We start from the raw sequence: 27,704 nt of genomic DNA, 5'->3' as shown, positions 1-27,704 counted from the left end.
CACACCCGACTGAGTACAAGTGTATTACACTGTAGGTCTCCTCCCTCCCACAATCCCACTGGGGTCTCAGCAGAAACAAAAAGAAATAACAGTAAAATCATACTGAACCGGCAAAATAGAGGTATGTATCATCATTAAAGCAGGAACACATCCCTGGGAGACAGATGGGAACTAACTGATAGCGAAACCCAGCAAAGCCCAGAAACCAAAATCCCATTCTGACACAAAAAGGGGGGCGCCTGAAGTTTGTGGGGTGACCCTGAAGCCTTGCTGATGAACCTGAAGGAGGAGAAGCCAGGGAGAGACACGGCCGCTCAGCACGGAAGGACAGAGAGGGCAGGCAGGCCAACCATCCGGTCACCTTCACAGCAGCGGACTCAGACTTTTTTCAATAGTTTATGGTTATTGTATTTTTCATTTGTCTCCTTTTACCCTCTTCCATCTCTACCTACCCCTTTGCCCTGCAATCATCACATCCCTTTTTCTTTTCTGTTCCATCCCTGCTCCCCCAGTCCCCCATCCCGAGCTGCCAGCCTGCTGTTCATCTCTGAGTGTTTCTATTTTACTTGTTGGTTCAGTTTAGAGCCAACTGATTCCAGCTTGTTAGAATCATTAGATTCCACATATGAGTGAGATCAGGTGTTAGTTGTCTTTCTCTGACCAGCTTATTTCATAATTCAAAAGAACGTAAGAACTCCTACATTCATTGCAGTGTTATTTACAATCGCCAAGATCTGAAAGCAGCCCAGATATCATCAATAGATGAGTGGATAAAACAACTATGGGACATTTACACAATGGAATACTACTTGGCTGTAAAAAAGGAGAGAATTTTACCCTTTGTGACAGCATGCGTGCACCTTGAGGACTCAAATTTTTGACCTCAGGTACAGCTTCTATAAGTGGCTCTGAATTTGAAGTGCAGCTTTAAATTGGGCTACCAGTGAGAGAGTTAGGAAGAGGAGTATGCGGGCCTCACACACTCACACACACACACACACACACACACACTTCCCACAGGGAGGTGAGGAGAGCCACCTGTCCCACAGGCTGGTGGCAGGTTCTACCACCAGCTGCGCAATCACCAACCAACATCAGGGATCCTGTACTTGGGCTTCTGATTATTTCTGCAAGACACATTCTGTGAGGTACGGCCAGAGAATTTGGGACATACCTTTGTAATGACAATTATTATATTTCATTATAATTATTTACTGACACATCTGGCTTCCCCAGAAGCTAACATCTGCGGGGCAAGACAAGTATGTTATTTTCTATTGCCAAGTGAAACACAGTGCTTTGAATTAGTTTTCTAGGTTGCCTGAGTTGCTTAGACAATAGCAATTTGTTTCCTCCTAGTTCTGGGAGCTGTGAGTCTGAGATCAGGGTGCTAGTGCAGCCAATTTCTAGGGCGGACTCTCTTCCTGGGTTGCAGACCTTCTCACTGTGTCCTCACATGACCTCTCCTCAGTGATGAGGAGAACCAGGGGACAGAGAGCAAGTGGTCTGTCTCCTTCTGATGGCACTAATCTTAGGATCTCATTTAACCACACTTCCTTCCTTTGAGGCTCTGTCTCCAAAAACAGCCACACTGGGGCTAGTGCTTCAACATGTGACTTTAGCAGGACATAACATTCTGCCCATAACACTCACACATAAAAGGGAGCAAAACAGGTTAATTAGGTGAGTTAGTAAAAGCATAAGCTATACAAGATCAAGGAAATGTCCTTTAATAGATTTTATACACGCATTTCACCTTTTGATTAAAATATTTTTCAAAATGTTCCAATTTGGCGTTATTTTAAACCACACAAACCACAAAATAGTTTTTTTTCTAGAGCAAGATGCATTTGTGGGAAAGAATGTAAGTACTTACGTTTCAGTTGGAATTGTGAGTGGAGTCATTCTGTAATTCAGAAATGGACTTGATATTTCAAGAAACTGTTCAGGTTTCTTTATTATAATTTCTAAAAAGAAATGGAAGTGTAATGTACTTGTTATTCCATCTTCTAATATTACATGCAATACTAATTAGATTACTATTTACCCAGCTTTAACTCAATACAGTTAAATAGGAATGTCCTAGGATACATGTTTGTTTTTTCTTAATTGTAAAAGCTTATCAATCATGCCAGTGTGAGATTTCTTTAGCTTGCTCCTCGGTTGCTTTTCAGAGTTACAATGGGAAACAATGAAGTATCGATGGAAATCATTAGCAGTGTCTTCTGAGGTTATCTCTTGACATTTCCTCCTATTTCATGGACTGGAATGACTGTCTGTAAGTCTTTTAATAAAAAAAAGTGGTCACTTAGTTAATTCCTATGCAGTTGCTCAGGACATAAAGAGAAAATGAGGACCAATACAGGGGAATAGCAGTGGAAGAACAGAAATGTAACAAAGTAAAGGTCACGAGTAACAAAGAAAACAGTAGGTCCAAGACATGTAGATATTCCCACAGGAGTCTGAAGCTGATCTACAAGGAGTTCTCCAACACAGGACACAGCTCTTGCAGTAACATGTGAACACTGACATTAAACATTAGGGAAGGTTGTTTTAATAGGAGCTCCTGCAACTCTGACCATTGGAGGAAAACATGTGAGGCGCTGGCACCTGGACGTGAGTCTTCTGTGCTGGTTCTAGGGTAACCTCTAATGTGACCTCTCTCCTCTCTCCACTGCCTGTTAAGCTTCACTCTGAGTTGTAAATCCAGTACAGAGAAGAAAGACAGCCATGCAGTGAGCCTCAAGGTGGGACAGGACAATTGTGGGAACCAGCCACTTTTTAGATTCTCCTGTCCAGCTTACTGAAGTATTCACACACATAGAATTACACAACAACCAAGAGGGAAATCAGAAAATACCTGCATGTTTAATATTTTTCCTCTCATTCAGCAATTCCTTGATGATCTGAATGAACAATGGCTTTAAGTGTGTCTCCATGCTTTTAATTAAAATATCGTATTTAAAGGTAAAATGTTTTCTTTCCTTTCAAGTGTCTTTTGGCACTTTTTGGCACCAGTACCCATTGCAGAAAGACAAAGAATGTAAAAAAAAAAGACTAAAATAATCTGGCAAAAAGGAGAGAGGCAGATAGGTCAAAATAAAGAACAAATGAACCATTTCTGCTTTACACCCAACCCAGATAATATTCTTTATTCTTTGTTCTTTTCTGGCAAGAATAAAACATTCTGTGCTAGAGAAATCTTGGCTACCAGCTGTCCTGGCTATATGAATGAAGGCAGAAAGCATGGTTACAAGGTTATTAGTTGTTATTTCTGTTTTAAAAATGGGGACATTATGGTTAGAAGTGGATTGTAAGGAACAGGTATGTAGTTCAGTACATGTGGCTATTGCAGCTCTAGGCCCTTGGGTACCACTGAGATGCATGTATTACACTGTGTCTGAGATGTGCCTCTCTGTTCAGCTGCGATGAAGAGTCAGCCATGCTTGAGCTGGTAGCAGGGGGACACATGAAGCATCACCACCAAGGGAGGTGTGAGCCATGGTTCATGGGACCGAATGTTTGAAGCATATTTACAAGCTTCACTGGGACGCCTTCAATAAATTAGTGTGTTCATTGTGGCTTTGCTTTCCTTGTTCATTCAGTGACGGGCTGTCAATACAACCCCTAATTCAATAACCCCTGGAACGTGAATACACTCAGACAATAATGAGGTGTTAGAGAAGACAAAGTGAAAAAACACAAAAGCAAGAAAATGAACACAAAAAGATGACAAAAAGCTGTTGTTTTTAAACATAATTTAAGTTTTTTGAAATATATGTATATATATCATAGCACTCCAGTTTTTTAGCACCCTCGATAAAAAATATTACAAGTGCTAAAGTAGCTAAGGAAAGGCTACTTATGTTGAAACACACACAAATGATGAGTTATTCTGCCAGGTCATAATTTTGAAATTATTTGTGTTTTAATTTCATCTCCTTATGTTTGTGCTTCTGCTGTAAAATTGATTTTTTATTTATGGTCGCATTCATTGCCTCTCTTGCCATCTTGTTTTCTCTTCCATTCAGAGTTGGAGTCATGAAAAATGGTGGAAGAATGAAGACTTTTAAAGAAAAATACTGAGGGATGGAAGATTTAGCTATGCACTGTGGGGAATTGGGAAATGAACCGAGAGAACCATATCAGGGTGGGAACTGTTCCCCTGCCTCCCTCCGAGCCAGTGCGAATCTATCGATTCCTGAGGGTAATGGCCACTCGTGAAGTGGCTACAGGGCAATATTTACATAGGAGGTGATCCAGGACAGAAGTTCGATTCCTAAGTAGGAACCAGTTATTTCAAAGGCTGTGTCCCCAATAGTGATTTCCGTATCAGAAGCTCATGCCAGCGGCTTAGCCCAAGCTACCTAAGTTTCCATATTATTTACTGCAAACCATTTCTCTGCCACCATAATAGTCATGATGCCATAGCCCAAAGAATGGCTTTGACATATCTGGTCAGTTTAGACGTGAACCGAATTGCTTGCCTTTTGTGGAGAATTAATCCCTTAAAGACATACAATTTGGATGTAAATTTGTCCCCATTTGATCAAAAGTACATTTATTTTCTCTTTACATTCACTATTACTTGGTATCAGTTTCAGGCATACATCATGGAAGTATGAGGCTTCCATACGGAGAAGAAGCATTGATCAGAAAGATTACCAGATCACATAAGCCATACCTTGAGGTTCGTCTGTTATCACAGTTTCCCTTTTTTGACGGAAGAGTTTCCAGGGAGGCACGGGGGGTGGTTTGGGGGGAGCTATGAGAGGGCAGGACCTGGTTCTGGTCACCAGCATGGGATGGCTGCAGACGTGCGACAGGCCGTATTCTCTTAGCTTCTCAGCAGAAGTGGTCTAACAGGCAGAGAGCAGAGCTGAAAGGATGCTTGCAGATGCCTCATGCAAGTGAAACAATACTTTCTTGTCATTGTAGAAATACCATCGCCACCACGGAGATGTAGCAGTAATAAAGAGAAAAATAACCAGCTGCATTCCCACCTCTCCTAACACAAGCACTATCACCATTTGTATCTCCTAATATCTTTTCATTTTTTTCTGCGGCCCCATTTCTTTATTCACAAACCGAGAGACTAGAACTATAAGCTACTTTTGAGTTGTAAAAGTTTGACTCTATGAGATTACAAAACTCTTAGCACATTTGCTTTGGTCCAAAATTAATCAGTCATTATTTTTACGGGTTAAAACTTTAACACAGGTACTTAATAAAAGTTTTTGTGTGTGTGTGTGCATGTGTATTTTAATCTCTGGCAGTTGCTAAATAATGTTGACAAAATCCACTGCACTGAGTATGTCAGGTCAATGAGGTGAGAAGCTAAGCAGCTGCCTGGTCTACAGCTCACACCCTCACTGGCCAGCAGCAGCTTCCCACAGGAAAGCCCCGGGTCCCTCCCAACAATGGAGCCATTCATAGAAGGACCAGTGATACAGGCTGCCCTGGATACTGCTTTCCACACGTGTGCTTTCCACATCCCACCGTTCAGATCTCCCAGGCCATCCAGAATAATACTGAAGCGGTACTTCAGTTGGTGACTGCTGGCTGAAATACGCTGTCAGAAATCAAGAAGCATGTGAAAACTAAAGGAATCTATGCTGTAATCAAACACTGATGCTCAGTCTAAATGTTGGAACACTTAAAATCAAATAAAATATCAACTACACTAAATCAGTTTTACCAATAACTATGTTTCTTCCCAGTGATTTTTGCATCATTTCTTTTTTTTTCAAAGATTTTATTTATTTATTTATCATTAGAGGGGAAGAGAAGGAGAGAAATATCAATGTATGCTTGCATCTCATGGGTCTCCTGCTGGGAACTGGCCTGCAACCCAGGCATGTGCCCCAACTGGGTATCGAACTGTGATCCTTTGGTTCACGGGCCTGTGCTCAATCCACTGAACTACACTAGCCAGGGCTACATCATTTCTATTCACATCTCTTTTTCTTTGTTTTACTTTTATATTTTAAATTTTATTTATTATTTATTTTTAAAAATACATTTTATTGATTATGCTGTTACAGTTGTCCCCATTTTCCCCCCTGTCTACCCAGTGCCCCTCTTCCCTCCAGCAATCCCTCCCTTATTTCATGTTCCTGGGTTGTGCATATAAGTTCTTTGGCTTCTCCATTTCCAAAAACAAATTAGGTGAACAACTAGAACAGAAACAGAATCATAGGTATGGAGATCATTTAGAGGGTTATCAAGTGGGATGAATAGGAAAAAGGTGCAGGACTAAGAAGCATAAACTGGCAGGTACAAAATAGACAGAGGGAGCTATTCGCATTCCTATGTGAATAAAAATGCTTGGAAAGGTAAATGGATAAACTGTCATTAGGACCAGAAACCCAGCTTTCAGCCTATTCCAAATTATTCTATGGCCTCCGCTAGAACGTGCCTCACTCGGGACTTTGTCTATGGCTCAGTCTGAACTTCAGGGGGGCACAAAACAGGGGCAGGCATTGGTGAGAAAGGAGAGTTCTGCCTGAGCCCAGGGATTAATTCACCATCATAACAATTAATGACCATAAGAAGGAGTTCATCAAGGTTCTACTGAGTCTAAATGAGCCATTTAAAAGTGTTGTAAATATTCAAAATAAAAGAGTGTCTAGATCGATGTTTATAAAAAGGACTAATTGAAAAGTAGGTAAAATTGTCACATCTCTTGTTCCCTTCTGTGAATGTTTGTCATTTAGTGAAAAAGATATCAGAAACTCTGGAATTATGCCTTATAGCAGCTTAACAACTATCTTTATGGATGTTCTAAAGTCTAAACCTTTTTTCCACAGATTTAACCCTGTCAGATTTTAGAAATTTCCCAATATTTGAAAGTAATCCTCTTAATGGAAATTTATGATAGAATTTATTGGTGCTATTCAAAAAGACAATGCCTCAGTTGCAGTAACAAAAAATTATATTGCAATAAAATCTATATTGAAGTAATATCAAAAATAAAAGTCATACTTCAAGTAGTATTTATAGGCTGCATATTTTCCAGATAGTTTACTATTCATAAAATTTGGTAAAAACCTCAATTCCTTCTTACAATTGCAACAAAAGTTGTGGTCTACTTAATTTCCACTTTTGAGCTGTCAAGCATTGGAAAACAAAACAATTTACCACATTTTGAAAATGTAAGCTATTGTATGAAATAATTAAGCTTGGTCTTAGTAACTAACTACTGTGTTGTTCGAATCAGCCACAAAAGCACAAGCCTGATTTAAGGTATGTGAGCTACTTTGTCATGCTTCATTTTATGTCTAACATGCAATATTCCTGAACAATGTAAAGTAATGCAGTTAATAATTATAGTTCGATGTTGAGAAACCTTGTTGAAGGAACTCAAGTGTCCTTAGATTAGAAAACTAGGGACAGAGAGGAATTTAGAGTAATGAGCCATCCTAGTGAAATGCTGGGCAGGCACTCAATAAATACTTAAAAATAATTCGTGTGGTAAAGGCTCCTTGCGCAGAGACCCATTCAGTCCTTCACCCTCTCCCACCCCAAATACTCCAAAAGTAGGGGTTTGAGCGGTAGGAGAAAGTCTTCTAGAGCTCTCAGGTCAGCCAGCTAAACACAGCTAAACCCATGTAGAACACTCAAAACCAGGAAGACAGGGGAAATGTGGAGTAACTCATGACGTCTTTTTCCTTCCCAAGTTTTGTTTTTTTCCTCGAATTCTGGACCAACTCTTTAAATCAACGTAAGGTAGTCTTTATTTTACATGTTGGTCTCATTGCCTTTGGGGTTCTAATTCTTATCAAATTGGAGGAGGCACCATTGAACAAAATTCCATTAGAACAGAACTTTTTTCTGTAGATTTATCTTTAAAATATCTCAGTTATATTTTGATTTTTACCAGGAGAACTGGATTGCCCTGATAGCTGATAAGAAAGAGTCAGCTGGCAAGTTAGGGGATCAAGACACCATAGTTGGTTCATTGCCTCCTTGAAGTCTGTTTAACTGCTGTTACAGACCCTGGGCCCCTTAAGCCATTTCCAACCCCACTCGAGGGATTTATAATATTCTTTTTACATCCTAACTCCCTTCAATTTCTCAAGCTGTGCCTAAAACGTCTTCCCTTGCAACCTATTTAACCTCTAGGAGCTCCCTGAACCCAGTCGGTGGGTTCCCCTTCACCTCCGGGCTGCCCTCTGCTTTGGACAGGTTTTCCAATTTATTAGGCTAACTTCTTAAGGATGCTGCTCAAACATTTCTTCCTCTGGGAAGAATTCCCAAGTCAACCATTAGACAGAAGATGTGTCTTTGCTACAGGTCGTATATTCATTGTTCCACTCATTCATTCACACGATCTCCCATCCCACGCACGCTGTTTGGACACCACCTCTACCGTGTGCCAGGCACCCAGTCTGCTCTCCGTTATACCAGGTTTCTAACTTTATTACCGTTGTTTGCTTCTCTCATTAAACTCTGAGCTTTGGTAGGAGGCATCATCTTGCTCATTATGGTGTCCTCAGAGCCTAGATCTTTGTTTAGAACATAACACTAGATAATCAATACACATCTGCCACATTACGAGTAAACATGTCTTTTAAATTCAAATTTTACTTTGCACTTCAAAGCGAAAGTAGAAAGTTCACATGGATTATTTGGAGCCCCTTCCTTTTTGTAATGCATCGATCCCATCCTCACGTTTGCTGTCTGAAAAAGTGTTTAAGCACTTCCTCTACATGGGACCATGGTACTGCACAAAGCATGTAGTCCACGGTGTCAGAGTATTTAATCTCTCCGGATCATCTAGAATAACAACTAGGTCACTGCTGTGAGAAGAAATTTAAAAAAATACTATGGCTGAGATGTTGTATTCAAATCTTCACAAGAGACTCAGGTTGGAGGAGGCCTGGGGGGCACACTTAGATTTCCCCATGTTAAAGTTAATTAACCTGGAATTAAAACAGAGAAACTGACTCTATATATTCATGATGGCACATTTGTCCTATTGGCTTGACAATATTATCCCTGTTACAGGGCAGCCTTTCACAGGTAGGGATAGTTTCCATCAAAAATAAAAGAAAGGTGGGAAGGACAAAGGCACAGGGAGGAAGAAGAAATGATGACATCATGCTCCTTGGGCAAACCGCCAGAAGACAAGTATAAGGCAGAGTAAAGCACAATTACCATCCTATTGGGCTATTAACATTTCACCCAAATTTTCACTCAATTTTTAATACTTAGATGTTTCTAACTAACCAAATAAACATCTATAGATATAATTACAGTTGGCTGTCCATATGCATGGGTTCTGCATCAACAGATCCACCCTACCTGGCATTGAAATATTAGGGAAAAGTTACTTTGTTGCTCACATGCCCTGTAGAGTTAGGCCTACCTGCCATGCTTGTGGCTGTGCTGAGTATGTAAAGCCTTTTACCCCCTTGTCCTTGTTCCCTTAACAACACAGTATGACAACTATTTACATGGCATTTGTACAGGGCTAGGTGTTATGAGTAGTCTAGAGGTGATTTAAAATATGCAAATGCTACACCATTTTTATTTAAGGGGCTTAAGCATCCTCAGAATTTGGTATCTGTGGAGAGTCCTGGAGCCAATGGCCTGTGGATACTCTGGGTCGATATGTACCATTGCACCAGCTAGTCTTACACTGTAATGCAGTGACTTCAGAACCTGTGGAGGTTTGGAAACACAGCACTAACTGTCTGGAAGTCTCCCAATGAGTTGGGATTCAACAGGCCCCAAATGCAGTAGGGCGTTTGTCCAAGTAAATTGAAGAGTAATCTGGTGGTGATTACTCTTTGTAAGAGAAGGAGAGAAATAATTTTTATGTCCAAGAACAAAACATAAAATATAAGAATACGAGAAACCCATACATTCCCTGCAACTACTAAATACTATGTTACAAATCTTTAACACTGTGGGAAAATGTTAATGATACAGTGTCAAGTGAAAAAGCCAGATTCCAAACAGAACAGAAAATTGAATTGTACTCTGCAAAGAAAGTATACATATGTACACACAGATTATATGCATAGAGGAAAAAAGTCAAAGGTCATGTATTAAAATGTCAATATTGCTTAGGCTAGGTGTTGATATTATAAATATTTTAATTTCATTCTCTTTGTAGATATTTTCTAAAGTTCCTATAAGCTGTCAAATTTACAAGGAAAAAGTTAACATTTTTGTGTGTGTATTATTTTAGGATATACTGTGGTAACAGCTCTGGTTTACCAATTCTGTATGAGAATTAACTTCAATCATGTGGTAAGAAAATATGTACAATCTGTCTACAAAAAAAGGTGATTTATAATTATTTAGAAATGACTTATATGATTCTTACTAAAATATACAATTTACATCTTTTTATTTTGCTTATATGGGAAAGAACTGATCAAACGTGTGTCTCTATTTTTAAAAGACAGAGCCATCGCAGTCATGGAAGATAATTTTGATGTTCTGAGTCCTCGTGTCCAGGTACCTCACTTTAAAGATAAGGAGACTAAAATTCAGCAATGGGATTTTAATTAACTTCTGGTATACCTTTTATCACAAGGAGTAATCACACACACATACACACATAGGCAGCTTAAATGGTACTGTGCTTCCTGGACTGGAGAACTTACCATTTCCTCTAACGTAAAGATCTTCTTCTCGAACAAATAGAGGGGTGTGAAGGTAGCATATACGACCATGTGAGGCGGCTGTATTGCTGAGGAACCTGCAAAAACAGACATATTGTGCCATGAAAATCTTAGTCAAAACGGGTCCGTCAGTCAACTGGTCAAATTCAGTCAAATTTAGTCCAAATGACTAGGTCATTCTTTAATGAATAGTTTGACAGAATTAAAGGTTAACAAGTTAGGATTAAATTTCTTATTTTTTGCTGGTGAATAAAAAGGGACATATTCTAAATATATTTAATAAACGTTAAATCTCAAGTGTGCATTCATTATATAAAATATCTCATTAATTTTACTTTGATAACAGTACCATTTAATTGCTTACAAATAATTTTATTTTACTGTAAAAATGTTATCACATGCGCTTAGTGATAACATCACATAATCTTCGGTCAATGTAACTTAGAATGGCCTACAAATAATTATGTTCAAAGGAATGAGTTTAACATTCTGACAATTCTTAGCTTTCATCAATAAAAATCTTTAGTTTGAACTAAAGTAACCAGGAGTTCTTATGTCATTTCAAGAATAAAGGAAACATCTAAATGCATCATCCCACAAAGAAGGAAAACATAAATGACTTAGTTTGGAATGTTTGATGCTTGTAGAATTGGCTTACGAGGATCACTTATTTATTTACATATTCCTTGACATTCCTGATACTTCTATATTCAATTGGGTGTCCTTTTGTTCTTTAAAGACTCTGGCTAAAAGACTAGAATATATTTTCCTTCATTATCTTTATTTTAAATTAAAAAGTTTTTTATTCCTTTATAATTCAAGCACTTATATATAACTATATTAGATATTTATTGAAGAACATTATCTTCAGAGCCACAAAATATGAATTAGACATGAACCAGCATCTCTCTACAATGGATTAATTGTAAAATATAACAAAGTTATAAAAACATATTTTTACATTTAAAAATTAGACTTTGTGTCTCTAATGGAGCAGAGATCTGAACCCAGGCAATTTTACCCCATAGCCCTAGTTCTAGAGCATATTCTGTATCTTGAGATTGACCTCACCTGTCAGTTTGGTAGAAAAAAGGCATCATTATCTTTATTTTCACAAAGAAAGAAACTCTGAGAAAGGTTTAGTCATTTTCACTGGTGACTTGTCGGTAACTTTGGGACTTTTATGTCACCTGCCATCAAAAAGGATTGCTTAAGGCATCAGTACAAGAAAACAATTTTTAATACAGAAATAAAAATATGACTAGTGACCCTTTTCTCTAACAAACCACCAGGCATGTTTCTGTAAAAATAAAAAGCCATAATTATTCAAAGATCTTTACAAAAACATATTAATACATTAAAGAAGAAGACAAAAATGGGGGAAAAACTAGATAAAACATGGTGCTGGAGGCAAATGGAAGTGTTTCCAACTATGTAATGAATGATGAACTGAGAATTATAACCTACATGCTAAGTACCAAGATAAATGACCCAAACTTAGGGATATAGAGTCTGTACAAAATGATATATAATATGCATTATATAGACTTAAAAATATTATATATGTTGTATTTATAATTTATTTATAAAGAACATATACTAAAATACATACAATATATAATTATGTATTTAATATTTATATATTCATAAATATACTTCTATTTACATAACTTATATAATTATATATTTATAAATGCATATTGTATAGAATATGTAACATACTTTATTTATGTGGAATAACATACTCTATAATATACTAATATATAATGTAGATTTGCTAGTATATGTCTTCCTTCGTACAAACTCTTCTCCTATGCCTGTTGTGCTATGGGAACTCCGACGGCCTTGGCTTTTGTCGCATGCGGAGGACCTTGCCCTGACATCCAGACTCATGCGAGGGCCTAACCATGACGGGCAACCTTAAGCAGGCGTATTTCGACGTGTCTAAACAGGAGAGCTATTTCAGTGCTGCCGAGAGTTCCAGCGTTTTACGAAAGAGCTAAAACAGTCACTGTCCCAGTGCTTACAGTCGGACAGAGACTGCTGCGAGTACTGTACGTCCGACGAGGGTCTCGAACCGTGAAGGGACCATTTGAATTTTTCCTTCTCTTTCTCTCCATTTTTACTCCTCTTCTTCCCAACGTCTTTGGCATCTGCTTTATCTAACATATTAAGAAATGCAATAAATATTTTAACTACAAAAACTCAAACTCTATTTCTTATTCAGTCATTGTACTGAAGAAAAGCCAAAATCATACTATTATTTAAATGTGGAGCAATAGCCACTAATTCCCCCAAACAGCCCTTACCTCTAATCAGGAACATTAAAATAGAGCAAGACAAAATTTAAAAATTAATGCACAATGGGAAAGACCTGCGGCATTATTTATTTTTGACTACACAAAATTTTATGTTCAATTAGATGATCATTTGACTAAGATTTATGTATATAAAATTATAGTGTCAGGCTAATTTTATCACTTTAAAAACCAAAATCAAAGAACCACAAACCATGAAGTTGAGTCCTAAAGTGGAGACCTGGGGTCTCCATTGCGTGGAAACACAGCCTGCTCTTTCCAGGGTGCCTCCCGGTGGAAACTGGATGCCAAGGCAACACCTCATTGCCAGCATGACTGTTTATTCACACCCTCACACAGGCCTACTTGCACCCTTTAAAGTTCCATTCATATGTCCATTTCTAACAGACATTTTCTCTTTTAACTTAAAAAAGAAATCCATGGTACTTATACACAGTGGAACATTACTCAGCCATAGAAAACGAAATCTTTTCTTTTGGAAAGAGGATGTTGTGCTCAGTGAAATAAGTCAGACAGAAAAATGCAAATACTGTATGAGTTCACTTATATGTGGAATATAAAGAACAAAATAAACAAACAAAATAGAAACAGACTCTGCTGATTGTCACAGGGCAGGGAGGCTGAGGAGCTGGGTGAGAAAGGTGAAGGGACGAAGAAGCACAAATTGGTGGTGACACACTGATCATGGAGATGTAGGTTACAGTGTGGGGAATGTAGTCGCTGACACTGTAGTAACCCTGTGTGGGGCGGGTGGGTGCTTGAAGCAGGGGGACCACTGTGTACAGTGCATAGTCTTCTAACCACTGTGCTGTACACCTGAAACTAATACAGAATAATATAAAATATAAACTGTAATTGAAAAAATTTTAATTAAAGAGGTAAAAGTAGTATAAAGATTGAAAAATTTTAAAAGCCTGAGATTTTGTATCCCTTAATGAAGACAATTCAGTTCTGAAACAAAAAATTCAAATTTCTGCCTTTTTATTCTTTTGTCATCTGCTGAATTTGTAATCAAGTTGTTTTTTCCATTTGCATAAATAAAAACATGAAGAACTTGTAATGTGTCTTAGCCTATAATGTAAATCTGTCTCATATCTTAGCTTTTATAGCAGATTTAACATCCATGTGGGATACAAAAGTGAAGTTAACTGTTAACTTTAAGTGTAGGAGAAGACACATAACTGAGAAACTAAAGTATAAATACAGGTCATCAAATTTATTTTGTGGTTTTTCTATCAATATTTGACTTCATTCAATACCATTAATTTAAGGTAGAAATATATTTCATGTCTGACTTTAAAATAAGACTTTAAAAGCCTTCAAACTCCTACTCAGATTCATAATTCATAAGTAATGTAAATCACAATAAAAACTACAAATAGAGAAAATACACTCTTCCCATAGAAACTGGGTAGCATGCAGCGGTGTTCACCGAGATGCGTTTTTGCCATCGCCCTACATTCATGTGCTCTCCTCGGTCATTCATCCCACCCATCCAGCGAATGCCATTTTGAATCAGCTAACTGATTAGCTAACTTTGAGTCCTACTGGAGCCTGCCTTTCCCCACCTCGTCCTGCAAATCTCTGCTACATCAAACGTAAATCACCGTGGTAGCCTCATCTTCCACCTCCACCTCACTCTCAGCTCGATAGACAGCTTATGAAGAGAGAAAACAGAAGAAGCCTTTAGTCTGAAACACTCGGCTTCTCCCTATGAAACCCGCTCACCCACCAACATTTGCATCTGTCCTCTCCGGTGGCACGTGCTCACCTGGAAGAGGGGAGGAGCCCTTGATCCCCCACATTGGTCCCACCTCTCCACCTGGGTGGGCTCTCTGGATCCTCCACTTTCCTGCCCTCTCAGGAGACATATGCTGGGTAATCTCACCTGGGTCCTCTCAATCATCACTTAAAAACACTCGGTTCTCCTTCAGTGGGTTTAAAACAGAAGCATCGTCTAGGGGCCCACATACTCCCCAGCAGCTTCCACTTTGTACTTCTCCTGTTCATGAACTTCTAGATCTTATTGTTTAGTGATAATTTGTTTGTTTGCACATTATTTTACTTTCCACTAGCTTCCCAGCATTCCCCAGTATGTCTTCCACTCCTCTCACTCTCCAGTGCCCAATGATCTTCACGTCACAACATTTAACAGAGAATTCTGAGTTCCTCCCATATTTCAACTCTCACTATTTGGCACAGATTATCTCTCTGATTCCTGAAACTCCCTTCTTTTGACTTCAGTAGCAACATGTTCTGCTGGTTTTCTTCTTGCTTCTCTGGCCATCCCTTAGCCTCCATTGACAGATCATAATTTTGTGCTCGGCTTTTAGATGTTTGGCATCTTTAAGTCTCAAGCAGCCTAGTCTTCCCACTCTATGCTGTCTTCTTGGGATCACCCATAGTTTAATTTAGCATTCATTTGTCAATGATTCCAAAATATACATCACTAGCCTGGAACTCCTGACATTTTCTCAAAAGCCACCTCACATTCGATATGCTCAAAATTATTTTATGATCTTTTCTTATAAAGCTGTCTTTTTTCAGTGTCTCCCCTCTCAACTGAAGGCACCACGTGTTTTTTTACTTTTTAAATATCTCTCAAATCATTCATTTTATCTGTGACTCCACAGTTACTACCCTACTACCGGACTTCCAGGTATCACTGTCTCTAACATGAGCTGGTGCAAGAGTCTCCAAACTGCTTTTTCTATATAAATCATGTCACTGACCCCCAAGGTCCCTGCCACCCCACTAAGGTCCTGTCTTTCCAAAGAACCAGAATATTCTTTTGAAAATGTGATTTAGATCATGCATGACTCTAGTCTAAGTTCTTCATTAGCTGTCAATTTTTCTTATAATAAAGATCAATAATCTCAACATGACTTAGAAGGCTTTATATGATCATTCTCCCACCTTCTTCTCGGGTTTTCATAAACCATCCTTTCCTCCAGTGAAACATCTTCTTCCGGGTCTTCCATCCTTCCTGCTGCCTCATAGCCTTTATGTACCACTCTACCTACTGCCTCATAGCCTTTATATATCTGCTATTCCTGCGACTTAAAATGCTAGTCACTCCACAGCCCCTCATCTTCTCCTAGATATTCTGGTCACCTTTGCAAACATAGCTCAAAATTTCCTTGGGAATCTTTCCTGGTGCTCCACACGAGGCCCCCCATGTGAACTCCCATCGTTCCCTTTATTTATGCTTCAGGCTTATTTTGTAATAGATGATTATGATTGTTAAAATTAATGCTAGTCTCTATCACTAGACAATAAGATCTAGGAGGTAACTTTCACATTCAATTTTGATCAACAAGTTATCACTAATTCCTGGAACATTTACTGGAATTATACTCAGTAAATAATACATTGGAAGAATGGGTGGCTGGCCGGCTGGCTGGATAAATGTTAATTTGGGACACATGAGAAAAGGCTTCTATGTTCAAATTAATTGAGGATCCTCCTGGATAAAACAAATTTTATCAGGCATTTTTTTTTTGCTTTCTTTCTTAGTACTGCATATTAGGTCATTTGAGAAAGAGACTATAATAGACAAATATTGCTCACACATTTGATCTTGGTACATTTGGGGGGAACATTTATGGTAAAATTTCTATGCACTGTACTGTGGATAAGATCTTGTTAAGGGATAATTGGACAAAATGTCATTATTTTCCAAAACATAAATACTTAAAAGATCATAATAGATACTATCAAAGTATTCAAAAGGATGAATATTTTATAGAATATTCAATTCTACTCTACTATACAAGCATTAGTTTATATAACTATAAAATATTTTTTAAAATATAAATTAAAAAATTACTCAATATAATTGCACCTTAAGAAGAGAAATAATCCTATACTTGTAAATTAACTAGAATTTTTTCTTCTAAAACTTGAACTTCCACTTTACAATAAATAATCAATAAATCACCATTGAGTCCGTGTCCCTTTCACACTTCCTGAAAAAATAAATGAGACCACTTTTGTCCTTGACTGTTTTGGTTTTTTCACCCTACATAGAGCATGTAAGAAAGGCATCTTTGGTGAAAACTGAAAACTTAATGTCTCATATTAACACTATATTAATTTAGTGTCATCAAAATGTACAGTTGCCTTTGATTTTTAAAGAGAGTAAAATATGAAACAATAATTAACATGTGGTAAATACCATGAGAAGTTCTGAAAATCCTAGCAAGGAAGGATCTTAATTATTTCCACAATACAATACATGATAATAATAATAAAGCATCATTAAATGCAACATTGAGTACAAGCATTCACTTTTGTATGCAATACCCATCATGAATAATGTTGTGATATGAAATGGCTTACTTACCCTTTGAAAATTTGTCAAGTGACTTCAGTGTTGTAATTGAACCTTCATGCTTGTATTCTTTGCCATCTTTCACTTCTTTGATGTCTTTCATTTCTTTGCTGTCTTTCACTTCTTTGCTGTCTTTCACTTCTTTGCTGTCTTTCACGTCTTTCCCTGGCTCTTTTAATTTGGCATCTACTTCTGTTACTTTGCTCTCAGAGCTGGACTCATCCGATAGCTTAAATTCTGGCAATATTTCTTTCAAGAGCTCCCATAGTTCGTCCTTACATCCTGGGCTTTAATGAAACACATCAACATTATTTTTCAAATTCAGCTTTAAACTACACATCAAGAAATTACTGAGCAAAAAATATCAACTTACTATTTCACAAGACTAATTTCAATAGTTAAGTCACATGTTAGTTAAAAACACCACTACGCACTCCTCTCTTCAACAAGCTTTCATGGAAATCCAGTGGTGGGCTGGGCTTTGCTGAGGAAAGGGCACCAAAAAAGAGGTTCCGGATCAAGGTGGAGACATAGGAGGACCCTGAATTCATCAGTTCCCATGAACACATTGAATCTATAGGTATATATAGAACAATCGCCTCTGGAAACAAAACAAAACAAAAAAGCAACCAAAAACTAGCTGAGTGACTCCTACACATCTGGTAAATAAGAAAAAACTTACATTGCTGCTGGTAGGAAAGACTGAGGCATATCTGGTCATAAGCCCCTCATGATGACCTGAGACTGAAGGACACTCAGTGCCCTGAGCTTCTCCTTCAGGAGAAAGGGGTTCGAAAGTCACATCTGGCACCTCAACTTTTAAGACCTTCCCCTGAGAAATGAGCTCCCATACGTCTACCTTTGAAAGCCCATGGGGACTGCATCCAGAAAGACCCATGAAACCACAGGAAACTCAGAAATGGTTCCTAAAGAGGTAGCCCAGTCTTACCCACTTCAAGCCCAGAACAGAGTGAGTGCTTTTTGCTTATCTTAAAGCACTGGCCTGAAAGGCAGGCTTCTCATCAAAGACACATCTGAAGAGCCTGAGGGCAGGCACTAACTTCATGAGCACCCTTTGCCATACACCATTCATTTATGATGCATACTCTCAACAACATAAGTTTAGATAGAACATCCTAATCAATGCTGAAAAGCTGAAAGCTTTTCCTCCAAGATAAGTAACAAGACAAGGATGCCCACTATCACCATTTTTATTAAACAAGCATTAGTTATTGAATAAAAGTTCTAGCCACAGCAATTGGTCAAGGAGGAGAACTAAAAGGCATCCAAACTGGAATGGAAGAAGAATAAGTCTCACCGCATGCAGATGTCATGGTACCGGTATTATACATGGAAAACCCTAATGACACCAAAGAACTGTGAAAACTAATAAAATTATTTAATAAAAAGGAAAAATACAAAATCAATATACAAAAATCTATTGTTTCTATACATTAATAACAAACTCTAAGAAAGAGAAATTTAAAAAAATAAGCCTATTTACAATCACATCAAAAAGAATAAAATACATAGGAATAAATTTAACCAAGGATGTGAAAGACTTATACTTTGAAAACTATAGAACATTGATAAAAGAAATTGAGGAAGACACAAATAAATGGAGATATATTCTGTGTTCATGAATTGAGATAATATTATTAAAAGGTCCAAACTACTTGAAGCCATCTACATATTTAATGCAATTTCTATCAAAATTTCAATGGCATCTTTAAACAGAAATGGAAAAAAAATCTCATAGAACCATAAAGACCCTGAATAGCAAAAGCAAGCTTGAGAAAAAAGAACAACCTGGAGGAGTTATGCATCCTGATTCTAAACTACATTACAAAGCTACAGTAATCAAAGCAGTACAGTATTGGCATAAAAACAGACACACAGATCAAGGGAACAAAATGGAGAGCTCAAAATAAACTCACACATGTACGATCAATTAATTCATGACAAAAAAGCCAAGAATATACAATGTGGGAAAGATAGTCTCTTCAGTCAATGGTGTTGGAAAAATTGAACAAAAACACACAAAAGAATGAAACTAGGCCACTATCTTATACCACACACAGAAATTAACTCAAATTGCATTAAAGACTTGAATATAAGACCTGAAACCATAAAACTCCTAGAGAAAATATAGGTCATAAGCTCTTTGAATTTGTCTTGGCAATGAGGTTTTAGATTTGACACCAAAAGCAAAGGTAACAAAAGCAAAAATACACAAGGGAAACTACATGAAACTAAAATGCTCTACACAGTGAAGGAAACTATTAAAAAATGAAAAGGGAATGGGATAAAATATTTGCTAATTATATATCTCATATGGCATTAATCTTCAAACTATATAAACAACACAGGCAACTCAACAGCAGAAGAACCCCAGACAATTCTACTAATAATGGGAAAGAATCTGAGTAGACATTTTTCCAAAGAAGACATACAGATGGCCAAAGGGACATCAAACCCAAGTGTGGATGGGGTATGAGTAAAATGGAATGCTCATAGACTTCTGGAGGAAGTATGAATTGGTACAGCCAATATGGAAAACAGCATGGAATTTCCACAAAAGGTTAAAAAATAAAAAGCAATTCTGTTGATTTAGCAATGTTTTAAAATATTTTTTTTCAAAATTTAATGTTTTTTTTTAGAGATAGGTGAAAGGAAGAAGAAAGAGAGGGAGAGAAGCATCAATCATGCCCCAATCAAGGACCAAAACCAAAACCAAAACCTCGGCATGTGCCCTGACCAAGAATTGAACAGGCAGCCTTTGACTTTTCAGGACAATACCCAAAGAACTGAGTCACACTGGTCAGGGCTGATTTAGTTGCTTTATTGCTGGGTATTTAACTGAAAGAAATTAAAACACTAACTTAAAAAATATATATACACTCCCATGTTTATTGCACTGTAATTTACAATAGCCAAGACACGGAAAGAACCTGGGTGTCCATTGATGTGTGAATGGATAAAGAAAATGTGATAGGTGCATGTGTGTGTGTAAAATGTAATAAAATGTGGATGAATTAAGCCATATGTTCTTGCTCTGAGTTCCCAAAGAATCTTTACGCACTTCTTATAGCCTTCAAAAATACTTTTTAAATTACTGAATCAGCACACATTTGTTGAGGACATACTGTATGCCACTCATTCAGTGTTATTGTTGTAGCCAAGAAGGCACTGCACTGAGCAAGACAAAGGGTTCCCTCTTCTCATGCAACTTCTTATCCTGCCCCAGTGGCTGGGTGTGATGCACACACACACACACACACACACACACACACACACACACAGAGTAACAGGCAGTGATAACTTCCACAGTGGAGATGAAAGTCGTGGATGATGAGCTATGACACGTACTGGATGGTTGAGAAGGCCTGTCTGAGGAGTTGATATTTGAGCTTGGCGAAAGCTAACTGTTAAGACATAGTCAAGTGACAATCTGACAGAAGATCGTTCAAGGCCTATAAAAACAACAGCAATCTCATATAAAGACCCTCAAGGACAATGATTTTAGTATATTTGGGAAAGAGAGTGAAGATGCAGGTGGCCAGTGAGTAGTTGCCAACACAGGAGTGAGGTCAGGCATAAGGTTGGAGACTGTGCAAGAGTCAGATGGTACAGATCCCTAAAGAAAAGGAGAAAGATTCAAAAATTTCAAGTGTGATGGAAAGGATTTAAGCAAGGCAAATGACATTATTTGATTTATGTTTTAAAAAGTGATTCTCAAGGCCACGGAGAGAATTAACCAGAGGAGGGACAGTTAGACACAGGAGGACCAGATTGTGTCTAACTCTCCCATGGAAAAAATTCAGAAAATCAGAAGCCATCCCAGATTTTGACCCTTGATATTCTAATTCTCCTCGGCCTCTGCAAAAACATGGCCACAACTGGCCAATGAGAGGCTCACCCCCGAAAGGCTCACCCTGCACACTCGAAACATTCTTAGTGGTAGAAACATCCCACCCTGGAACATACTGTGGCTTTAATCACACTGTGCTCCTGCTTCCAATAGCCTTCTCCTTCCTGGCCTTCAAATCAAATGCAGCCAACAGTAAAGTTCAGACCAAGTCAGAACTTTCTCCACGAAGCCATTCCTGACCCCCACCTGCACCACTGGCAGAGGGTCACTGCACCCATAGTTCAACTTAAACATTTCTTGACAATCACTGATGTATTGTTTCATGACATTCTTTTCATTTAAAATGAAATATATACACACATGCATTAATTCATGTGAATGTGGCAGAATATAAGAAAAATTCTACAAGTCAAAATATAAATCAAAGATGGTGTATAATGTTTTACTTTTTTGGTTGTATTTTGAAATAAACTGCCAAATTTGAATGTCTAGGTCATTCTTCACTTATTCTTTAGATTTCTTTTTTGTTTCCTAAGGTTGATTTTTAACCATCATACATATTTCTAGATCATAAATAACTAGCGAACATCATTAGAGAGGGAAAGAAACTTTCACTAATAATGTCTCCTCCACGCACTAGCAACTTTTTATGACACTCTCACCTATTCACTTAATCTTCAGGACACCATCTAGGGTGTGTCGATGTATCCCCATTTTACATAAGAAGAAACTGGGCCCAGAGAAGTTCATGACTTACAAAACTTACATAACTCAAAATTGGAAACGTAAGAATGCAAACCTAGCTGTGTAGTTCTGACTCTGAAACTCAGACTTTTCCCTCCTATACCATTTGCATGGATGCTTCATAAGCAACCATGAACTGATACAAATTATACATTTAAAGTCCTACAAATTTTGATTAATTATTACAGTGATTTACTTAAAATTATGAAAATATATCAATAGTAGTTCTATGTATGATTCTAAGCAAGAGACAATTTGCAGTTTTTACACAACTAACTTTATAGTTGTAAATTATTCTGATCTATTCCTGAGCGATTTCTGATGATTTCATGTCTCTGGTGTGTTTATTGACAACCGTGCAGAGAAAAGAAAGGCAAAATTGTAAGCATTCCACCAAAACCAAATATGAAAATTTAGAAAAGTCCATACATTTAAATCCCAGTGTCTCTCTACTTTTCTCCACTAACACTGTCCGTATTATATTAGTTAATATTCTCTTCCCTTAAGTATCAGAAAAGGACTTCCTGTTAGAAGAGGCAGAAGGGTACACCTGATTTTCTTCTAAGATAAAAACACAAAAGCACCTCTTTTTCAGGAAAGGGGTCTTTCAGGAAGGATATCTATCTCCTCTTATATTTTTTCCTGAAAATGTTTTTACTTGAACCAAGAACCAGCTAGTTTATCTTGCTGAACAGATGTTTTAGATGTAGAATCCAAGTTACTGGGGCCTGTCTTCAATCTCCTCTAACCTGGACCTTGGGGAGCGGTAGCTTCCCAACATCAGCCGAACATCAGTGATAATTCAAACTGGTTACTGTACTGCGGCTTTGACCTTCTCATAAAAGTTAACATCTGAACTGGTAAGTTCAGATTTATTTATATATTCTTTTCTCTGCACTTTAACCTAACTAATTGCCAATGGCAGTAATAACATGATCAGATTGTATGTGTATAACCTTTATGTGTAAAATAAAAGTATTTGCAAAAATTTAAGTAAGCGTTACATTAAATGGCCTCTCTTGCATTATGCTAAGTGAAGTAAGCCAAGTGGTAAAAGACAAATACCATATGATGTCACATATAAGGGGAACCTGATCAACAAAGCAAATAAGTAAGCAAAGTGTAACCGGAGACCTTGAAATTGAGAACAAACTGGAGGAAAAGGGGGAAGGGTTGTCAAGGAACATATATAAAGGACAAATGGACAAAGTCAAAGGCAGGCAGGATCAAGGGTGGGAAGCGGGATGGCTGTGGTGGTGTGGAGTGGTGGTGGGGAAATGGAGACAACTGTACTTGAACAAAAATTTTAAAAAAGAAAGAAAGAAAATGGTCTCTATATGGCCATAGATAAGCAATCTCTGTACAGCTAGACTCATAGAGAAAGACAGTGAGCTTTGGACCCAGAAAGACTTCTATTCAACTTTATCTCCTCCAGGTACATTGTGGACAGGTTTGGGGACTTCAACCACTCTGAGCTTCAGTTTCCTTACTTGTAATGAATGACATATACCTAGTTGAATCCAGATATTTCAGGATTAAATTTAGAATATATAAAAGAACACCAGATTGATTTATACTGAAATTCTCAAGGAATTTTATAGAAAATGTTATTCTCCCAAATATTATTGTAAAATGTGAATTAAAAAATTTTTTTCTTAAAAACCAAAAATGCTTTGGTTAAAGCAACTTTATATAGAAAGAAAAAATGCATATAAGTAGCGTAACAGTCAGTGAAACCTACTGGAAAGAAATGACTTCTGGCAGCCATCCGGTGAGAGCGTGAATGACTGTGAACTCTCCCAGCTCTCTCCTCTCCGCCACATGGATGCTAAGAACACAAATGCACAACAGTATAGTTAATGCAACTTGAAAACACAAAGAGGTAAGTAAGAAGTAGGAATCTCTAATAAATAGTGACATAATAATAAATGTAGGGGTATAGTGGTTATACATTACAGTGTAAGAAAATATTATTCCAACAGTCAAATGACTTGTTAAAGCAGATCTAATAAGAAAATGTCATGTCTATTTATAAAACATGTTTATAAGCTTTATTTTAAAAAATATATAAATTAAAATTAATGCACTGTATGTAAAACATATTCATACATGCTATATATTTTAATATGCATAGTAATCTATATTTTATCTGTTGAACAGATTATCATGTTGTTCTTCTAAAAATAAAAGTGTCTTTTATGTTTCTGATTTTAGTGATTATTCTAAGATGCCTCTGAAGCTGTGTATTTTCAGTTTCATACATGGCAGGTCACAATGGGCAACAGACATTCTTAATTATTAGATAATTTCAGAGAAACCAGAAACATCTTTCCTATCCCGCACAAAAGAGTGGATTTGCCACCATAGCATAAAGTCAAATGACATCGTGATTGATCAAACGTCACTCTTCTCATTTTAGATTTTAGAACTTGTTCTGAAGGGATTAGTCTATTTGCATTAATGCGCATATCTTGTCCTTCCCTGGAGTCACAGCTCCAGCTGACCACAGGCCAACGGAGGCCACTGAAGGATTAACGTGTCTACATATCTCAACGACAGCTAATATCTATTGGGATAGTTTACAGTCTTGTCTAAATTCCTCTTTGGATAATTATATTTAAGAAGTGACTGCACAAATCTCACAGAAATAATGCTTTTTCCTTTGTATTTCTATCCCACAGTCATATTGACATACTATAAATATTAATGTCTAATGTAGAAAGCTAAAAATATATGACAATAAATAAAATCTGAGAAAAATATATAGACAAATATACCACGTGTAGCAGGCTTCCCCTAGAAAGCATAACAAATATCTTATGTTTAGTCTGACCCTTTATTTCCAAGCTGCATTTACTTTTTTAAACATAACAATAACTCTTTTACTGAAGTTATATAAAATTCTACTGAACTATAGATTAATAAAAACAACATGCAACTCCAATTGTTCTGTCATGCTTTTAATGCCTTACTGCCTTGCAGCCCTAGTTCTCAGAACTTCAACTGAGGTTTGACAATTCGAACATTATTTTCTTTCAAAATAAACAAACACAGTTGTCACCAGTGTGAATACCGAGTAGTGCTCAGCTACCTAAAAAGATCCGGAGTGAGTTTTTTTTTAATTCATTGAAATTATCTACAGGCTGCAAGTTGGTGAAGCAAATTACTACTAGAAAATTGAAGGTGAGTAAGCGAACAGGGAGTGAAGAGGACGGCAGGAAGAGCAGTTGTTGGGTTGTGTGGCCTTGGGAGGGAAAAAGGAAGCTGAGCTAGAGAAAATCCACAACAAGCAGCCCTGGCTTCTGACTGACATTGCTGTGTTTATGGAAGTGCGGGTCTGAGCTTTGAGTAAATGGCAGATGTGATCTGTTAAAGTGTGTACGTGTGTTCTGTTGCATGCTGAGAGGCCATGATGCACTGCTGGGTGGGAGGAGGGTGTCAAATTCCAGCTGGTGCATTGTATGTGAGCATTCTCCTGCCAAGCAGAGACAGTTCTCATGCACTGGCAACTCAGGCATCTAAGCTTCTGTGCATTGCTACGGCCAGGATGGAATGACCACGGGCCTCTGCTGTGGAATCAAAGAGAATAAACATAGCAGAAGTTTCTCATCTGTGTGGGTGCACAAGTCACACAGGCATCTAATACACAAAGGCATTTCATAAGAACATCGAAGAAATATGAATAGTTTTCATCATGAATGTATTAAAAGGGACCGGTGTTACCAAAAGCATGAGGAGCACATTGGCATCCTTCAGAACAGTTCGGGTTTTCAAGATTAGCAAATTATTGCTGCATATACTGAACTTACACCCTTAACTGCATTTCTGTATCACTCAGGATGAACCAATATTTTTCCCTACAAAATAACTTCTTTCTCCCATTAAGATGAAATATTATTTTCTGGGATTGAATTTCCATTCATGGACAGCATTGAATATGGAATAGTTTTTTGAGTACTTTTACTAGGTAGACTTTTATTTGATTGCTGGACAACCCAATACTTTAAATTAGTGACTTTGACATATTCATATTATATAAGGAAATTTACATTGGAAAGAAAGGTTTTAAAATTGACTTTAAAAAATAAAGCTATGGAACACAGATGTGGCATAGTTGCTTTTGCTGTGGTTTGCCTTTTTGTTTTTACACAAGTGGGTGATGGATGATTCTCCATTCTACGTACTCAACATTCGCCAGCTTAATGATAGCTTTACTCAAAAGCATTGGCCAGAGTTCAAGATCATAAGTTGAAGCTGGAAGCAATAGCTTGTTATCTTCATCAAAAGGCAGAAAGTCGTCAATGGTTATCTTTCTCCAGCAACCCTAAAAATGAGAAGAAAGAAATACACCATCAATAATTTATATTATTTTCACCCATAAGTTATTATATAGAAGGGCAAAAGTAGGTTTACATTATGAGTGTGCAAAACAACCGAGTTTATCTTGTATTATTACTCATTAATTATTATATTATTTTCTAAACAAATAACTATAAACCTACTTTTGCTCCACTCTGTATACTGCTGACATTATTTACTATTTTATAATTTTGTGTTTTATAATTTTAATTTCTTACATTTAAAAACTGACATTTTTTGTCTTCAATACTACTCTTGCTGATACTTCTAGCTTATTTTACTTATTATAATTATAGCACATCCAAATAAGGACAGAGATAAGCATCTATCTTTATCAGGTAACGCAAGCACATTTTTAGGTGTCCCCTCTTATGTAAGGCAATAATTTAAACTGTTTCAAATAGCAGAATCAAAACCTTATATAACGATGCAGGAGTTTGGGGCATGATTAAATAATTTAATGTAATCATAATGAAAATTCTCCAAATATAACTGTAGTAATTATTATATATCCTAAAAAGCTCGATGACCTTATGCTTCCAATGACTATATTATTCCACTCATAATTAAATATCTAGTTTTAAAATATAGCGTTAATTAATATATTATTTAATAACATCGTTATATATTAAACTATATGCATATTACTTCATAGTTAAAATCTTGAACCATGATAACATTAAGCATTATGAACTCAAAGTTTCTTTAACTTTGGTCTTACAAATGAAGTTTATTATGAGTCCATTCCTTTGCCCGATAAATATTTTTAGCAGTGATACGAGCATTGTAAATCCAAAGACTGACATAACACACAGCTTATATCATTGAATTCTTATAGTTCAGTGAGGGAAGAGAAGACATATGTGCAAACAATATAACATACAATCTTCTCAAATTGCTCTAGGACCAGAAAAGAAGTGTAGCCAACCGTGTTCATGTGTTCGCAAGAAGGTGGCATTTGAGCTGAAGAGTCAAGGAGCAGTATATTCTCCCCAGTTAGAGAGGAGCAGTGGACTACAAAATGTTTTCTTTGTGTGACAGTGATTAACCCTAAACTGACCCTGCCTAATTTAGTGGTTATGTGTGTATGTCTTTTTCTTTCTTTCCTAAAAGAAGACAAATCAAAATGGAAACCTGTGAAATTCTCAAGAAACTCACAAGAGGCCAGGAAGAGGGAAACATTGACAAAGAATAGCAGATGTAACAGAGTGAATAATAAAATAGCAGACTTAAATGCTAATTTTGCCGAATATAAATGAGTAACTAATTTATTTTTTACTTTAAGAATTTGCATACACAGAAAAAGACAAGTACATATGATTTAACTCACATGTGGAATCTAATGAGCAAAATAAACTAACAAACAAAAGAAAAATATTTGCATATATTTTGACAAAAAATAATTACACATGTAGAAATCCTAGAAAAAATGGTCATGCAAA

The 27,704-nt window shown here is 37.1% G+C and overlaps 1 protein-coding gene across 1 annotated transcript in view; it reads right to left on the bottom strand.

The window, feature by feature from the left end:
* The window catches only part of ADGB (androglobin), a 126,318-nt gene that overhangs the window by 66,598 nt on the left and 32,016 nt on the right, over positions 1-27,704 (bottom strand). Inside the window, exons 6-12 of the mRNA XM_037144980.2 lie at positions 26,088-26,227; positions 23,645-23,731; positions 17,301-17,575; positions 12,665-12,799; positions 10,620-10,714; positions 4,685-4,859; positions 1,877-1,967 (exon numbers count right to left, since the gene is read on the bottom strand). Of these exons, the coding sequence (XP_037000875.2) occupies positions 1,877-1,967; positions 4,685-4,859; positions 10,620-10,714; positions 12,665-12,799; positions 17,301-17,575; positions 23,645-23,731; positions 26,088-26,227 (998 nt within the window). The remainder of the gene's footprint in view (positions 1-1,876; positions 1,968-4,684; positions 4,860-10,619; positions 10,715-12,664; positions 12,800-17,300; positions 17,576-23,644; positions 23,732-26,087; positions 26,228-27,704) is intronic.

The sequence above is a fragment of the Artibeus jamaicensis genome, unplaced genomic scaffold (genome assembly GCF_021234435.1).
Source record: "Artibeus jamaicensis isolate MK-2021 breed Jamaican fruit bat unplaced genomic scaffold, CSHL_Jam_final contig_3176, whole genome shotgun sequence".
In the NCBI taxonomy this organism is placed as follows: Eukaryota; Metazoa; Chordata; class Mammalia; order Chiroptera; family Phyllostomidae; genus Artibeus; species Artibeus jamaicensis.
The sequence above is the reverse complement of the archived record's forward strand: the minus strand, read 5'-3'. Positions and strand labels throughout refer to the sequence as shown.